The following is a 19,081-nucleotide window of genomic DNA, read 5'->3' on the forward strand; positions in this document are numbered from 1 at the left end:
ACTGATTCCGTCTATTATTTCAATGTTAGTAATGATTTCGGGCATAGAAGTCGCAAAGATGTCTAGTATGCTTTGGCCCCGTGTTGGTGATTTAACTATTTGTTCTAAGGAGTGTTTTGTGAATATATGAAGGAGTTCTTGGCATGAATCTCTGTTTTTGGCAGATTTTCCCACGCAGTAGTTTTCCCAGTCAATTGACGGTAGATTTGTGTCACCAGCGATACTGCATGTTACGGACGTATTTTCTGTAAAAATAATATCCATTGTTCCGCTAACCGTCTCTTCGTTATCTTTTTTTGTTTGCATTGCTTATGACATGGGCACATTTCCATGAAGAAAATTATGATTCTTCAGATCTCCTTTAACAAAACGGCGGTTTTCAACTCGATGACTAGTTTAACGGGTGGGGTTACGTCTCACTTTGTGCTAAACCCTATTTCGTGCGCCATGTACAATTTAGGGAAGCCTTCTTCTTGCGCCGTTACTGTTTCTGAGGAATGTTATGGCCCTAGAAAATCACCCAGTTTGGATTTAAACCGAGAAAGTCAGCGGCATCAATTGAATTAGAACACTGAATTTCCCGGCCGGTCGCCGAATTCGCTTAAAGCTAAGCTCCTCTTATACCATTATTCTTTTCAGACGTTGGTTCTTCTGCTTTATATCGTCATATATTGTGCATATACTTGACCTAGATAAGTAAATGGGCCATGAAGTATTTTATGATAATAAGTTGATCGCATTTAATGCCAGCGTATCCCAGTTCCAAAATCAAATATTTGAAAATAATATTTATTTCAGCTGTATGGAGTTACCTCAATTATATCGCTGTCAGGAAGCTACCCCGTAAAATATGTAATTGTTAGAATCATCTGTCATTCATTATCTTTATAGATAATAAAAGTTGCAACAGTATAATATTGATAAAAAATATAGTCCCAAGTTGCAAGGAGTTTTTTGTGAGTTTTGTGCTTCGTTAATAACCTAATGTTTCATCGCGTCAAAGCAGGTGGAGAACTATGATTATAGTTTCATTACTTACATAATAATAGTTCATAGTTATGAACTATGATTATGAACTTTCAATGCATCGTAAAATGGGCACAGATGTTTTCACAAAAAGCAATACCGGAATCATTCAGAGTCATATGTGTTTGCTGGTATTATAGGGAACAAGATAATATATATAGTTCTATGACCCGTTATTGCACAGAACGGTTCAAAACCCAACTAGAACTACGATAAAATAGAGAACTAAAATGCTAGGTAATTATTTTTATTTTTCTTTATTGACTCAAAGTTAGAACCATTTTACTCAATGCACTGCTTGGTAAGTTGATAAAGTCATGGCACTGTATGAGTCCTCTGGGATATCCTTCCAACTATCGGTCACCGTTAAGTGGATATTCTCAACTGTGCTGAATCTCGATTTCTTAAGCTGCACCTTCAGCTTTGGGAATAGGAAATAGTACGAAAAATTCAAAACCGGAAAGAATGAGTTAATTAATTAAAATGAAGTGTAATACAGCGTTGCGATTTGTTTTTGTTCCAAAACTGACGATTATTTTCATCTAGGAACCCATTGTCGTACAGAAGGAAAAAATCAAGAATGCAATGCAATTGGGACGAACCTACCCAAAGCGTGCAAGAAGCCTTTATAATATTCTGTACTCTTGGAGGAACCTCGTGCGCGACTCCTTGCCTATAAAATAAAAATGATCAATGCCGTCTTGACTCACTGATTTTTGGAATCGTCATTTTGTCAGCCTTTGAAATTGCTCTTCGACCTTTTTATGCGAGCGTACGCAAATCACCAGCTCTTGCTACCGGTGATTATCTGAGCCAAAAAGTTATGTACCCTTTCAGTCAAGCTCCGCAAACATGGGAACACAACCCTTTACTTCATCAACAATTTTTTTAGAAAATCATTGAAGTTTTTTCGCATCGTGAATGCGAGCTATATCTTATTTTCTAGTCTAAACCCTGTGGTCAAAATATTGTTGTTGCATCTCTAAATGCATCTTTTGTCGTTGCACCTCATACCCCGTCTCCTAATGTCTATCCTCGACTATTGCTCCCAGTGGTATCCAGTTTAGTGCCATTATTCTCCATCTTTTTATATGACCGAACATTAAAATCGTTGTATTCTCATTGCCATCGATTGCATCCTGATCTGTTTCAATACTGCTTATAATATCATCAAACATGGGTGTACACAGTTTATTCTTAAATAATTTATTCCTACACCTTGTATTTAATTTCTATTTTGCACTTCGTGTTGCCATGCTATCTCTCTATATGCTTGTATGATCTGCTCAATTCTCCTTTCTTTTCATCATTGCCCAAAATGTGTGGGATTAGTGCATTAGGAATGTCGAGTGCTGCTGTCTTTCAAGATGGCCTCTTTAGATCTTCTTTGACGGATCTGGCGACGGTGGCGATGTTGTCGTCGGTTTGAGTAGTTTTTGGGCGGCTACTGCGCTCGTCGACCTTCGCTGACTCTCATCCTTCTCGAAATTATGCGTGACACGGAAAAATATTCGATGAAATCAATTATATATGTTCTTCAATTTCAGCAGTTTTTAAGGCAGAAAAATTACAATTTTACAACAAAGTTTCATTGCAACGCGTTGTGTCTGCTAAATATCCATCTGAAGTCTCTCAAGTTTTTGACTAAGAGTGGTAAATCTATTAGAGCGAAACGCCCTGTGTTTGTAATGGCCGTAAACAGACTAACGCCAATGTTAGCATATTTTCAAAGACCCCACACGTACGTATATACTCTGCAGTTCAACTGCGCTCTGGATGGCGTAGGAAAAGAGAAAAAAATCAATTTTCAAACTTTTGGAACACGCAATGTAATTCGAGTTCTCATAAAATGACGTAATAATAATGCAGGCATATTGATTGGTGCCCAATGGAAAATAAACCCCACATTATCGAAAAAGAATTAAATTTTAAATTAATTTAATGGCTGGTATTAGGTTTAGTACATGCCTTCGAGGCGCTGTGAATATTGACAATATGTTTACAAATTTTACTATCGAAATAAAACTCTTAAGCAGATAAACGTTTAATGCTCAAATGAATATCGCGTGTGGTAGAAAGAATGTCCTGTTGTGTGCCAAAAGATGAATTGTGTTCGGCATTTCACCACGCATGCTCGATAGAATTAACGAAACAATAATTGAAGCAGTTTCTTTCCAGTTGTTGAGGCACGCGCGTCGAAGACGAGCAAATCAAATGGAGAGCATCCGATTATTTTAGGGGCATCCTAAACTGCGGAATAATACTCAGGGAATGGGGAAGAAAAAAAGGTTGGAGGGATTGATTAAAAGTTTCCAGGCGACATTATAATAAGGCTGTTTTCGTGGTAACCTGGAATAGAGAATGAACTTGATAATATTCGCGGAAGGGCAAGGGCAGGGGGAAAGGGGATGAGGGATGGGTTGCAAAGGGCGGGAAGGTGAGGGGTGAAAGTGAAGAATGGCCCAGAATGGGATTCGGGGGGGAGGGGGAGATGATTAAAAAGATTATAAATTAAAATTCCAGAAGAAATTTTTAATTCGTAGGGAAAACTTTTCAAGAGCAGCGCTGCATAAATCGAAAGTTCCTCTTCACTCTTTCCCTCTCTCACGCCACCTCCTTTCATTATCTTCCACTTTTTATTCTCTTTTCCCTCAATTCTCTCTGTCTCGTTTTTTCAACCTTCCTTTCTCTCTTCCCTCTTCCAACCTCCGTTTTCCGTGCTACCTTCTATCTCGTTTTTTTTTGTCTTCCCGCGCCCAGAAAAGAAATACTAAGGCCACTTAAAGATTTCATCTTCTTTGGTATGCCATGCTCGCTTTTCTGCTTTACGTAAATAAAAAAAGATTATGCTTTTTAAATATTTTCTCCGATTAAAGTTTGAGCTAGCTTCAAAATAAAGGGAACACTGTTTTTTTAATGTATTTATTTTTATTTTCAGGACTCATTGTTATTGTTGATTATGTGCTTCATGATTTACACCCAGTAGACTTAAATACATCGATTTTTAAACAGTAACATCGGTTTTTAAATAGTAATATCCAGTTAACGAATGAAAACTGATATTACTACACTTTCAAACATTATTTTTACTGACCTTAATTCAGGATCATTTTCCAACTTTCATGAATTTCTCTATTTAGTCCGTGTTGCTATTGCCGATCTAGTGGTACGAGTTATATCTATCCACTTACATATTACTATTATATATTTTAACTATTTTTCTTTGCTTGATCATTAGTCAACCCTAAACTTTGAGTTAGTTTCCTGTCTAAAATTAGTTTGCCGACCATTAGAATAGAATGTCTACCTATTAGGGGGCAAATATAGTATTCAAGTGCCGTTCATCGGCTTCAATTGAACACCTTTACGGATAGTAATTACATCTGAGACAGAACCGCCATTCTATGTCAGGTATATAAGGTATTTTTTACCCGTCCAACGACACTTTCACACTCCCAAGTGATTAAACCTTCACCCCGAAAACAATAACCATTGAATCTCTTTCGAAAGAAATTGGATTCGTGTGATGTTTATTTGTTCGGAGATATTGGCCTTAATTTCGTATCTCAATCTTAACGAACGCCCGCTTGTGAAACTGGAGCAACACACCTATTAAAACCGTTCTTGTCTGAGCGGGTTTCCGGCAGGTCAGAAAAAACTGAATCGTTTTCATTGCTTGAAAAGTTATCGGAACTCTCTAAATTTTTCTTTGAATTTTCTTGCTCCATCCCTGTTTTTTTTGCCTTTCTTATAGGCTTTCCTATCTGCTTGACCAGAATATAACCGCAAAATGACAATGTATCAAAGAAATAGTAGAAATAATTATATTTAGAATTTTGTGTACCTCATTTGAGAAAATCCCAGTGGTACCGCTTCCAGTAATTTTTGGCATGGGACTGAAAAGACATTTTAGTATAGCCCCTTGTCATACTAGCGATTTTAATATTATGTTTATTTCCCTGATCAAAATTGAGATGCCAGCATCATTCTGACATTTGTCAATTCGCATTCCAAAATAGTTCTTCATTAGTAATATTTTACAACTAGACGGAATGGTGTACTGAAATAAGCTGACTGGGTTACTGGACGAATATAGAGTAAAAGGATATTCCTATAGATTGGTATCGATTTGTAAATTTATCAGATTCTTTACATTTTGCAAAATTACGATATAAAGAGCGACTTTAATAAATGAAAATAGGTACTTTATGTCTCCAATATTATTTTTATTGCTAGCATAGAACATATTTCTCTTCCCCTTACCAACTAGGGAAGGGGTTTCATGTAAATATGTGAAACACCGCACCATAGCAATGTATTGTACCTGGATGTTGGAACGCGGTGTACAGTAGCAATGGAAATGATAAGAGGACAGGCACGATATCTATTTTCATCTGGCAAGTAATTCCACAAATGTTAGCCTGCCAAAGAACCTAATATCACCGTTTTATGTTTTTTTTAAATTGAAATTAAATTCTTGTACCTTCAGCATATTTTCTCGGATTCCTTTTTCCTTTTCCAAATTCTCTGAAATCTTGTGTATTTGCAGATACTAGAAGGGATATTTTCTTGCCCTATTGGTCCGCATTCGCATTTCCTAGAGAAATTATTTCTCGCGTATCACATATACAGAAGGAATACATGTGAAAAAATTTGATGATTTATGTTTGAGCGATAGTTATGCATTAATTGCATCTCCCGTCTTAAAACTTTTCAGTATTTTTGCTATCCTTCGAGATCATTAGCTCTATTTTATCCTCAGATACGAAATGAGTTTATCGCGGGCACAGGTCACCGGGAAACTGGATAATGCAATCGGAGTTAAAGACCTGCTTGGGTTTTCTCTCTACCCTGTAATTCCCTTATGTGTAGTGGGACCCCTTGCGTCGATGGGGATGCCGGGCCGTTAAGCGGCGACGGCGGCAGGGTGAGGAATCCGAAATGTGAGCGGCGGTCGGGGGCGGGTGGGGGACGTGGCGGGTTCACACCTTTGCTGCTTGCGCGATTCTTCACCTTCCCCCAGGGAGGCTCAGTCATCGTCACTCGGAGGCCATATGGCCAATGCTCCAGGCGGAGCGGATCCCCGCCTCCCGTGATCTCTTCCCTTTGAAGGCCCTCTACGCTGCACATTCCAAGTAACGGAATTACCGTCCCGGAAGATGAGGCAGTGACACATTGACTATCGCAGAACGTGCTGTAATATTTCGCGCATTGAATCCTTGGGCTCAGTATATAATCGATGGGTGCTTAGTGGATAATTAGCGCTAATAATACTCCTATAAAGCACCTTGATTCGCGAGCTTTAATAAACATTTTCTAATATGATAGTTCATTTCGCTAAAAATTGATTATTTTGTCAGCTGAAGCTGTTTTCATCACTAGGTGTAAAACTATAGGTGTGAAATAGTGAGTTTCAAGCTGCGAACGGTTTCCAAAAACTCTGCTGGGACTTATTAATGAAGGATCATACCCCTAATTACTTGTTTGACGTGGGAAAACAATATTGGTTGTCGATATAATATTAATCAAATATGACATCAGTGGTCGTGATATAATGTATATTAAATTGCTTCTTTGATTTGCTCACGCATCATATTAATTCTCTTCTTTGATTGTCAAACCTAACCTTAGCCATAACTTATGCTAAGTGTGAGAAACTTGGAATTTGATATTTAATAGTGACAACACACTGGCGTTGTCGATGTCATTAAATTTTTTATGATCCTACGGAATAAGTGCTTATATTTTCAGTATTTATTTAAGGTTCCAACTAACAATTTTGTTTGTGATGCAGTGAAATATTAAAAAAGTTGGGGGATGTAATAATAAGAGTGAAGATACTTTTAGTTTAAAATAAATTTTAGTTTCAGTTCATGCAAGTTATTCTTAGCTAATATAATTTCTTAAAATAATTACCAAAAGAACCTAACCTGAATTTTGTTTCTTTGTTTCAGCACTGGCTGGACCCTACCAAAAAAGTGGCAAAGCAGCTAAAAGGTGAGATCCTAGACATTAGTAGTATTTGCCTATATATATATATATATATATATATATATATATATATACATATATATATATATACATATATATATATATATATATATATATATACATATATATATATATATATATATATATATATATATACATATATATATATACATATATATATATATATATATATATATATATACAGGTATATATTCCTTTATTCGTCCTTTATGTGTGTTCCAATCCCTTTTCCTTATATTTGTTTCTATATAAATGTGTATCACGTTTCGCGGGATATCGTGTTTGAATATGTGTGTGTGTGTATATATATATATATATATATATATATATATATATATATATATATATATATGTATAGTGGTTAGAGCATCGGCCCGGTAAGTCTAAAGATCCGGTATTAGAGCCCCAGTCAAGGAAATATTTTTGTGCTTGTGATCTTCTCGATTCCACCTTCCCCATCTCTTATGTGTTCCTACTTTAAATGTGTTTTTATCCCTTTTCCTTATATCTATTTCCGTGGGAATAATATTTGCTCACCCTATGGCGGGTTTTTGTGTTTATTGCTGCTATTTCTAAATTTTCAATGGGGTTATTGCTACAGGTAATATTTATCTTTGGCGGTTAATAATTTAGAATTAAAGCAATTCTCCAACCACGATTTTTCCCGTCTCAGCTAGCTAACTCTTGTTTTTCAAGTTTTTCTTTAACCTGCTTTGTACGATTCATTTTATTCTTTGAAGTCGGTCCCTGGTTGGTACAACATTTCAATGAATAAAGTATTTTGTGGGAATAATATTCTGTATATTACTTTAAAAAAATAGCATAATTGAGCTGCATTGAAAATGTTCAATTATTTCACTGTGTAGGTGCCGAAAATTACGCAGTACCCTTGAATCTCTGTATTATAATTTTATCTGCATACTACACGACATGTATAATCGTATCTTTATCTATTATGCCAGCGAATTAGAAATATTCTCTCTTTGATTCCTTATTTTTTTACGTGGTGTTATCAATGTTTTAAACAGATATTGGATGTTTTTAAAACTCCAATGATTTTTATACTCGTATTTAACATTTTTAAAGAATTTTTGCCCGCCTTAATCAACACCTTTCATAAATTTGTTTGGTGCAGCCACTTTCATTGTTCTTTTTTCATTAATGATATTTGGTCATATTTTCCAAGTGCCCTCACTCTGTTCATCCAATTAATTGAATATCAGCTTTTCATTCTGGTATCATTGTATACATTCTCTCTTTGCAATTATTTTTTATAACAAATTACGATTTTTTTGGTGAATATTTCTCACGGCTCCTTCCTCTATATCATCCATTAAAATCTTTAAATACTCTCAATTACACTATTTGCTGTGGTTCGTTTGTAACATATGCCTAATTCATTTATCCGTGTAAAAAATAATAACCTGATTTGTGAAATAAATTGTATCTTAGAATAGTATTAATAAAAAGGCGATAACGGTAAGGTGCACGGATAATTCTCCCTATCCCCATATCTTATTTTTTTCAAGTTTTTTGTTCACACTGACTTCACGAAAAGATCTGTTCCATCTCATATCACCTTATGCCTTAGTTTCCTATTTTCTTAATACCGAATAAGGTCACGCTTTACTACCCCGGACGTATATTTGCGCTCCCCAGGGGAATTTCGAGAAAGCGGAGGCGAAAAGGAGACTTGTTTTTTCGGGAAGATAGTTTTTAAACATTGTATCAAAGATATGGTTGCCAATGTATGTTTTTGTTTAGGAGGAGGTAGGCTATTGTGTCTAGGGTGTTTTTTTCAATGTGTTTCCACCTACCCGGAGTCGGATAAAAAATGCGGGCGGGAGATAAAGGTGGGTGCCGGGGAAGAGGGACGGTAGAGGGAGACCGGAGCTTGAGAAGGGGTAGTGCGGGCGTGGGAAGAGACGTTTTGGACCAAGGGATGCGTGAAAGCGGCTCGGGAGGAGACTAGTAAATATACGGGATAACGACTTCCGTCCACCCTTCACAGACCTTTTCGTCAGTTTTCCTCTTCCTTTTTATCAGCGACACGGCACTCCTTTCATTCTCTCCTCCTCCGCTCCCCCCCTCACCCGCCAATTTGCCTCACTCACTCTCGCACCTCTGCTCCTCCCCCCAAATCCCATCCCCCTCATCACCAAGCGCCGTTTCTTTTCCGTCTCTCTCTCGAAAGAGCACGCGTTTCAGGGGGGGGGACAGCTCTCCCCTTCTTTCCCGATCTCAGCCGAAACTTTAATTACTGTGGTCTCCTCCCTCTCTCTCACAATCTCCCCATTGAGTGATAAGCTTCCCATCTCCCCCCCCCCCCCGTAGAGGAGTCTTACCGCCAGGTTTCTCCTGACAATGCGCTCTCTCTCTCTCATTCCCCTCTATGTCCTGTCCCCTACTCATTACATGACGCCCTCACACGTATTCAGGTTTCACTTCTTTCCTCATGTCCCACCCAGACACCACATCCGTTTCTTCTCAATCTCTCGCTTCGTATTTGTCTTCTTTTTTCTGCCGTAAACCATCCAACTCGATAGTTACGTCCCATTCTCTTTTTGAGATTTTCCTGGTATTTAACACCTCCACGAATTGTCTCTTTACCCCCCCCCCCCCCCGCCGTTCGCTGGAAAATCCCATTTCGACAACTCATGTGCTCTACAATCGACATGTTCGTCCTATCTCTTAAGATCTCATCCAATTATCCATTCGAATATTTTTTAAAGATACAATGCTCAAATTTCGGATAAAAATGCTTCTTCGTCTATATCAAGATTAATGCTTTAGTAAAAACAACCAGTATAGGCCCCCTATGAAAGAAATTCCAAATTTATTTTCCCTGAAGAAGTAATTAAAAAAAATTATTTTCATAGCGTTCTTTTCAGATTCATGATTTCATGATGTTTAACTATTGGAATAGCCAATCGTGCCTTGCAATGAAATTAAGGATTATGATGTAGGTATGGAACCATAACTGGAAAATTAAACAGTCTCTTTACCACCAAAATTCTATAATTTTAAGCTAAATTAATCCTAAGTTATCCTTATAGGCAATGGGAGGATAACTTTTAATTCAAGACACATGTAATTTGAAAGAAATTCTCTGATAAAACTGAATATAAAGGAATGATAAACTATTGGCGACTCAGCACCCACTCCAGGTACTTATAATTTGTAATAGTCATCATAGTAGACAATTATTATCCCCAAATTCGGTTGGTATCCTAATTTCCGCTAAATAAGCGAATTCGCGAAATTTCTCCGGCTTCTCATGTTATGAACTTTTGGCTCCGTTGTAAAAATCCATTAGTTTTTGCCACATAAAATATGCTGCCTTTATTTACACTATTATTACCCTCTCTTCATCGCTTTAATGTATGAAATGAGAAACAGTGATTTATCCATGGCCTTTACTCTTCACCTACTATGTGGAAAAACGGCAAGAGAAATTGGCGATGAAGAATGCCCGTAAATTTTGAACTGTAAATTTCATATTTTTTAAATTTTATATCGTATAATATTCGATATTTGTCGGAATCAATATAACTAAGTTATAGAATTATTGCTGTTTTATTGTATTCCACTAATATTTAGCTGTTCTAACTTGTTGGGCATCTGATACAATCTAACGACTGAAACAACTCTCCTATGCACTTTATTAGCTTATACTTTTCTCTGTCTATTAGCATTGGGCTCATATCGCGTTTTTTTAAGTCTGAATAAATCTTGGAATTTCCAGTGCCATCTCCGGTCACGGCTTATGTTTATTTTCTCTCAGACTTGGGGTTTACGGTTTCGACATGGGTTTGCAAACAAAAAAAAAAGATTTGGCGGGTCCATTCCACTCCTTCGCAAAATCTTCCGTTCCTTTCTCCATTTAGTATTTTTGTCCCTGGTTCGCGCCGTCGAACCCACTCCATGCGCCCACCCACCCAAATCGCCACACGCCCACGAGATACCGGCCACAGCGCTCAGACTTTTCTCCCGAAACCCAAGAGAACACGTTAAGCCATTGTCTACCACGTCCGGTGCCATAAAAATACGACAGCTGTTCGACGCATTTTATTCCACAACGAGAACAGACTCACAATTGTATAAACCACTAGAGACTTAAGTAATAAAAAACAAGAATTAAGAAGGAAGGAATTTTCAGACAAAATTGAGGGGATTTGTGGGCAACTATTTCTAATTTCTGGTCCACTCGACCGAGAGCAAAATCGGGTCGCGACCTCCTACTCCGCGTTTTCATTCATACAAGCAATGTAATGCCGTTCGGAAAAAATAATTTTTGCATTGCACTTTACTTCATGTATGCCACTAAAATTTTTTATATGCCTAGAACATATCATTAAAATTTCAGTTTTGGCTGTTCCAAAGAGTGCTGTCGCACTTATATTACGCTAATGAATACCCGAGTGCCCCCGGTAGTTTCCACACTAAAGAAAATAAATTTCCGATGATACCACCAAAACAAGATTAAATGCAAGAAGTGTCGAGATCGCGCGGCCTGCTTGCTCCTGCCTATAGCATAACACTCTCCCCACGATGTTCCTCATAAGTCCTTCGTCTTGTGGCCACGCTCCCTGCCAGCCCGCCCACTCTTGCCCAGTTCACATCCGGCGGCGGAAAGCGGCTTCGGGCCAGTGAGGAGACAAGTGCTTTGCAAACATGAGTATTAAGTGACTACGCTTTTACTACCGAATCTCCTTATTCGGTAGACATCTAAATTACCAGCTATTTTTGCCCTTCCATAAATCATTTTAGAATTATTTTTTAGAGGGATTTACTTCCGCTGCCTAGGCTAATAAAGAGTTTTTGAAGTCTGAGTTTACTTTGTGACCAAGAATTCTTGTGTTGTTTTATATCAAAACTTTTTCTTTGGAGTGCTTTCATTTTAGTAAGGGTATACATAAATAAGCCATTCCGTATTTGTAATCCTGATTTAGATGGTCCAGTAAGGTAATAATAAATTACCCTAGACATTTTCTAATTTAGCAAAATCACATCCAGGCACACGAAATTGAACGTATCTTTAAAAAAAATATCGGTTTTATAATTTTGCGATCATTTGTCTTTAAAGTCTTCATTTTAAATGCATATTTTTCTTAGCTTTAACCTTTATCTCAGAGGCTTCAAAATGTTAATGATTTATTTTTGTTATATTTTACTTACCTTGAATTATATTCAAAATTATAATATTTTGCCTTTGACTCCTTTCTCTATATTTCTTGTATGAGGCTATGACCTTTGTAATCTAGTCATAATTGCAGGCAAAAATCACGTCTCCTTTCCGATAGAAAATAGTTTAAGAGTATTTCATTCATTTGGATTAGTGTTCCTAGGATGATGTAATTTAGACTTTGATTTAGAGGTCCGTACTATTGCTCTTGAGCTTAAACTTCTTAGGCTCCATACGGAGCTTAGCATTGTCAACTTCAGCATAAGGAAATCTAATGCAAAAATCACCGGCGGCCCTTCACTTCGACGTAAGTATGTAATATGTTAGAACCGTTTTCCAGGCATGATGTGACTACATGCAGAGTGACTCACTGATCTTGTGACTATTGTTTGATGCACGTCGTCGATACACTCAGAAGTCCCTATGTCAGATTCGATTTTCATTTGAAGAAGATTTCTCCTAGAGGCTAGAGGCAGCCAAATGAAGCCGAAACCTTCGCTACAACGTAACCGTGGAATGGTTTTGGAACGTTGGTCCAAACGGACAATTATGGACCGTGAGTTGTCACTACAGCTGTGTCCAGAATCGTCATTTAGGTGCCTAAATCCCTCGATTTTCGGTGGATACCGTGTTGAAGAGTGTTCAAACTCGTTAGGGTGCGAGAGGGCGTAAATTTAGGCACATATTTCTGGCGCCGGATTGAGGACATAAGAAGTCTATCCTGAATACGCCATATTAAAATCCCACAATTCCAAGGGATAGAAGCAAGACAACAACCAGAAAAATAATCCTAATGGCGAGAGGTTATCATAGATGTCGGTCACAATAATGTTGGTTGTTTCTTAGAGGGAGTACACTTTTTCTCGTTGAAAAAACGAAGGCCTTAATAACACGAGGTGGGAAGAGGTGGATCTTTCCTTAGGCTAGGCTATTGGACGTATTCCGCATGAATGTTGTTTAATCTTCTAATAACTTCCTTTGATCAAGTTATTGGTTACAGATATTTGAAATGAAGAGGCAAGAAAATATTTCGTTAGGTATTTCATTCAATGACTAAAAGCATCGTCTTTGTCATCGTGTTTAGAGTCATACCTCGTTTGTGTGCTTATTAAATTTTATTTTGCTATTAAAACATGACGGAAAATAATCTTCAAGCGTAATACTCAGTTGGGAGAGTGTAAGCATTTAGTAATGCCGTTAGTAAAAGTATAGTTGTTTGCATGAATACACTTGGGTAATCATAGGTCCTTCGCCAAACCGTAACAAAAGCCAAACCGTTTCACTATTTAAGCCCACAAAGTAATGACACCAACAGAAATGAAAAAGCGCTGGCACAGACTAATAGTAGAATAAATACCTAATTGATAGCTTAACTTAAAAATATGAATCATTTAGCTTGAAAAGTACGCATGAATATAAATGAACTACACACGATACAAAGCTTATCTTCAAACAATTACTGACTAAGATTAATGACCGAAAAATTACTCTGGAGTAAAATGCCATATAATAAGATAAAAAGTTTAAAATTATTGGAATGCAACATTACGCTAATAATTAAAGCAAAAAATAAAACAACGGATAATCTGTGAATAAGAGAATACGAAACTAGTACCAAAAATCGCCCAAGTTACTAAATTAAAAGAAAGAAATAGGATATTTTAATAAAAGACTGCCGAGTGAATTCTAAAGTGAACTTAAAATGGCGTAAAAAATATTACGCCGTTTTGTAATTATTCACAAATATTTGCACAAGCTATCTCAAATATCAAAATATTTACATACGGACATCATCTGTTTATTCCTTATTCATAGCTACACAGTGCAACTGCGTAGGGTGTCCAATCGAGATGCCTTTCCATTAGACGCCTAACATTTAGGCACCTATGTATGCCCCCTAATGCCTATCAAGTTTGGACGCAGCTTATGCAGATCTCTTACCATAGCGATGGCAGTATCGATGCGTAACAACAGTGTTGCCACGTTTCTCGCGGACTGTGTTATGGCTTCTTCGGTTTCCATTTGACTGCCCGTCATATGGTGTGAGCTTGACCGTCTTTTCATGCAGAAGATTTTTATCGGTTTTGTTAACAAAGGTGTGGAATGACCTTTTTGCAGTCTCGATATATTTCGTGTATCGCTCTTCATATCAAAATAATAGAATTCTAAACAACTTCAAAGATGACAGATGAGAAGAAATTGAATGATCTCATCAGGTTGTGGTATGAGTATCTCAAATATTATGCTCTTGGGTCAAGTGCTCCATTAAGTCTTTATCCTTTTTTCCTTCCTGCTTTTATTTATAATGGAAATGAGAAAATGACATATTATTCATGAGTGTATACATTTGTATGTATATGTATGTACATATTTTTTATGCATTGCAAAGGACAATGTACCCGCCCTTATCTAGAGAAAGGAAATGAACGCCTAGAACAAATATCCACGCAAATGGAAACCGCTATTATTAGTTTGAAATTTCGGTTCACTACCACTCTACTGGTGCGATCAACACACATAGCATATGATTATAAATCTCCATTTTCGAATGAGAGGTATTTAAATTCATTCAGTTTTTCGTCGCATTTGATGATCTTCAGGAGCCAAAAATGCGATTTATCTATTTTATTAATTCCTTAGCATATAGGAAACAAGTGATACTTAGTAAGATCAAATGCTATTGGAAAATCAATCCTCGGAGAACAAATGTGAAATGAACCGAGAATTTTTTAATCCTCAAACCCAGATTCTTTGCTGCGTGAGGAAAGACTTTCCGCGCGAGATGTTGCATATTGGATGCAGGCTTTACTTTGTTTCCCGAGAAGCCACTTCATCACAAGGTACCGGGGAGATGTCACTCCCAAACATTTTGCGCCTTGCATTCGCTAATGCGTAAATAACTTTGTCTGCAATATCCGTACTCAATTGTCTTGGGGCATTAGGCCTCGGAAATCCTCCGAATAATGGGCAAACCCATAGAGCGGAGAAGAGGCTGCTAAGGTCGAATCCAGCGAAGCGATCATCCTCGAAGGGTGCCTTGAGGAAGGGTGGGGGTGGAGCGGGAAGACACGAGGGTCGGGAAAGGAAAATGTAGAGAGAGGTGGAAGGAGGGAGGAGACTTGAGAGATGTCGACAGAGGGGGTTGTCGAAAGGGTGAAAGGGGAATGGGGTGAGAGAGATGCTGGGAAGGATCAACGGGAGGAGAGGAGGTAGAGGGAGAGCACTGGGTGTACCGGGAAGCGAAGAGATTAAAGGGGAAGAAGGGGAGAGGGAGTTTTGTGGGAGATGGGATGGTGCACGGAAGGAAAATTAATTGCGATTTGATTTGGAAGAGAGAGCCTCAGTGTGTGTTCCATGGGGGCGTTATTCTCTCGAAGCGACCAGAGCGGGTGCGGGTAGGAGGCAGGAAAAAGGAGAGGTAAGGAGTGAGGGTTAAGGGTAGAAGGTAGTTGTGTAGCGATGATAAGGAGGAGGTAGGAGAGCAATGAGGAGCACGTGCAAAAGGAAAAAAGAGATTAGAGAATGAGGATGATGCAAAGGTGAAATTAGAGGGCAAAAACATTGGGAGAAACTGAAACTTTGAGGAGAGGTGCTTGTGTCCTAGGATGGATAATAGGGCCTGGTGCGGAATGACTGGCGCTGACTAATACTTGGTTTTTTCCTGAAGCTTTCTTTAACGTCGGTCTATAAATTAAATTAAATTTTGACATATAGTAGATAATTGCAAAATTTAATACCATTCATGTAAAAATATTCAGTAATATTTCAGAATCATTGAGTGAATTTCATGCATAGTATATGGTGGTGTGAAACACTTTTTCCGGGGATCGAAATGGTGCGGGGGCTACCGTACTGGCTTCCCACCCAGAGGGCTCGGGTTCAAATCCCGGCGGTGTTGAATAATTTTCAGAGGTATCTCGATCCCTACGTGGGGTGTTTTGTGGAGGGCACTGAGTGAGTACGCCGTCCGTCGCATGGGACGTTAAACTGCGGACCCCTTGGCGCCTTTCGCTAAGAGCAGGCTAATGCCAATGCCGGGTTGCTCTCCACCCTTCATCCTTTCCTGTCCATCCCCTTTGGTGCAAATGACCTCAGCTTGTCGGCCGCCTCCCCTAAATACTACTACTAACACTTTTTTCATTAGGGAAAAAAGGTATAGCTTTTAATATTTAGTATTTAGTCGGTGTTATTCACTTTATTTCTGAATATTTAACACTGTCTTACCTTTTAATGTTATATCTTATGCAATAAACTGTGAAGAATGTAATATTTTTGTAGTGTGTGCATTATTATAAAGCTACACGCATATAGGAAAATATTTTTTTCAATTCAGATTACATGGCGACATCTGTAGATTTAAAAGCACTATCTAAATATTTATAATATTAATTGTCATAGTGAGTTAATACTTAGACTAGGGTGTGTTGGGCGTAAAACGTTTTGGAAGACACTAGGGTAATGACTAAAACTTTTGAAAAGCGAATTTTGTGTCAATCATAATGAAATATATTCATGCCTTTAAGTAAAATGATTTTAATTCTCAAGTCTTTTTAAACAAAATTTAAAACATACGCCTCCATTCATTTTAATTATCGATTAATTCTTAATGGATTCTATAGTTTCAAGCTGAAATCGGCTTAAATCCATGTTAAATGACTCAAATACACGTAATGATTTTCACATCTTTATTCATGGCATAGTTGTTTCAACGTATCGGGGTCATCAATTGCGATAATTCTTAAGACCCAGAATGTTACTATGAGGGTGAATGCATGTGTGTGTAAATGTATATATATATATACTTATATATATATATATATATATATATATATATATACATATATACATTTACATATATACATACACACACATATATATATATATATACATATACATTTACATTTCTACATATATATATACGAACACACACACACACACACACATATATATATATATATATATATATATATATATATATATATATATATATATATATATGTTAGAAAATATGTATAATTGTTAGAAAAAGCTCTTAAAGGACGGACGCAAGGGTAGTGGGGAAGGCGAAAAGATTCGGATTCTATGTAGAAAAAAATCGCCTTGCCTGGGACTTGAACCACGGGCCTTTTTCGAGCCGAGGCTGAATTAATTCAGCTATCGAGGAAACGTATGTACAACTGAACTCCACGCTGGGTTTAAGGAACTAAGTGCAAGAAGCTATTGCGAAACGGGTGAAATACCTCAAGAGCTCCATCTTTTGGCCAATGAATGGTTACTTTTCTTAATTCTGTTAACGATTTGAACCGCGAAGTGAAAAGTAAGATTATGATGCTCGCGGTTGACACGGTGATTTATCGGGAGATATCGAATGAGGATCGTTTAATTCTTACAAAGGATCTAGATTGTATTTCGAAATGGTGTTCAAAATGGGGATTGCCATTAAACCTTATTGTATGTTAGGTGGTGGCTAAAAGATCAACGGAATTTGTTTACAAATGAGCTGGAGTTGATCTAGAAGTAGTTGATACGGAAAAATACCTAGGTGTCAAAATCACTAAAAACTTAACTTGGGCGACACACATACGTAAAATCTGCGGGCAAGCATAAAAAAAATTTGGATTCATTAGTCGCAATGTTGACAGAAGTGACTCCAAGGTCAAGGAACGTTTTTACCACGCTCTTGTAAGGCATCATTCAGAATATGCATTTAGTGTATGGGATTCGGATGAAAAAGGCCTCATTTGGGAAATCGAGAAGGTTCAACGCCAGACAAACTGTTTTGTTGAAAACTCTTACGACAAAACGAAAATCGTCACTAAAATGCTTCTGCAGTTGGGGTGGGAATCATTAGAAGAAAGACGATTCAATGCTAGGTTGAACTTACAAAATAAATTCTGATCCGCATCTTCTAGTGTCTAGGTCTCGCAAATTATTCGTACTCCAACATGCATTGGGCACTAGGATCACGCATATAAAATTCGGGAAATAGATGCCAGAACTAGCAGAATAAAGGACTCCTTCTTCCCACGGACAATACGGGATAGCAACTATAGGGTTATAGGTAGAAAATATACCAATTGTCACCCACAGAGTCAAGGGAATTAGTTGTACTCAATTGCTTGAACTTTCACTAATCTCGTGTGTTTTGTTGTCAAAACCCTTCCTGCATGACTGCATTAGAATGCCATTAAAATGTTAGTGCTCGTTACAGTATTGCTTGCTCTGCTTTGTTTGTTTTTAAGTTTCCCCTTCCATCCCTAGTATCTCTATGTAGCGGGGATCCTTTCACTGCCTGCAGCCTTGTGTCACATTCCCTACCTGTGTCCTTGGGGGCGGAGACCATTGTATGTTGCCAGTCCATGTGGAAGTGGAATTTCGCCTTCTTACTTTGCAAATTCTAGCTTGCACGTAATTGGATACGTTTTTACTAAATTCTAAGTTTCGTTTTTTTTAGTTGACAGTATATGTATCTGCATGCGTATGAGTTGACGGAGTTTTTGCATGAATGTATGCGCCACTTTGGGTGCGGATGTGCATAGATGTGTTGATTTTGATTGTGGTTTTGTTCTCTTTTACGGGTGGTAACCTAGCACACCCCCCCGCCACTCGCCCTTCCGGCGGCTTGGGTTATATTATGTATATGTGGATGAATCGGGGACATGATTTCGTAAAATCTCGCGGATCGCACCGGTCGACAACTCGTGAGCCCGTGGTACTAGTCCCAGTCAAGAAGACTTTTTTCTGCTTGATCGAATCCACACCCCCTCAACTTCCCTCCGAGGCGTGCACGAGGATATATATATACACACACACACACACACACACACACACACACACACACACACACACACACACACA

At 37.9% G+C, this 19,081-nt stretch overlaps 1 protein-coding gene across 1 annotated transcript in view; it reads left to right on the forward strand.

The window, feature by feature from the left end:
- The window catches only part of LOC139691257 (band 4.1-like protein 4A), a 288,090-nt gene that overhangs the window by 23,961 nt on the left and 245,048 nt on the right, over window positions 1–19,081 (forward strand). The window contains exons 3-4 of the mRNA XM_071589044.1: window positions 6,981–7,023; window positions 11,257–11,265. Of these exons, the coding sequence (XP_071445145.1) occupies window positions 6,981–7,023; window positions 11,257–11,265 (52 nt within the window). The remainder of the gene's footprint in view (window positions 1–6,980; window positions 7,024–11,256; window positions 11,266–19,081) is intronic.

The sequence above is a fragment of the Hetaerina americana genome, unplaced genomic scaffold (assembly GCF_022747635.1).
Source record: "Hetaerina americana unplaced genomic scaffold, ioHetAmer1.1.p SCAF_1, whole genome shotgun sequence".
Classification (NCBI taxonomy): Eukaryota; Metazoa; Arthropoda; class Insecta; order Odonata; family Calopterygidae; genus Hetaerina; species Hetaerina americana.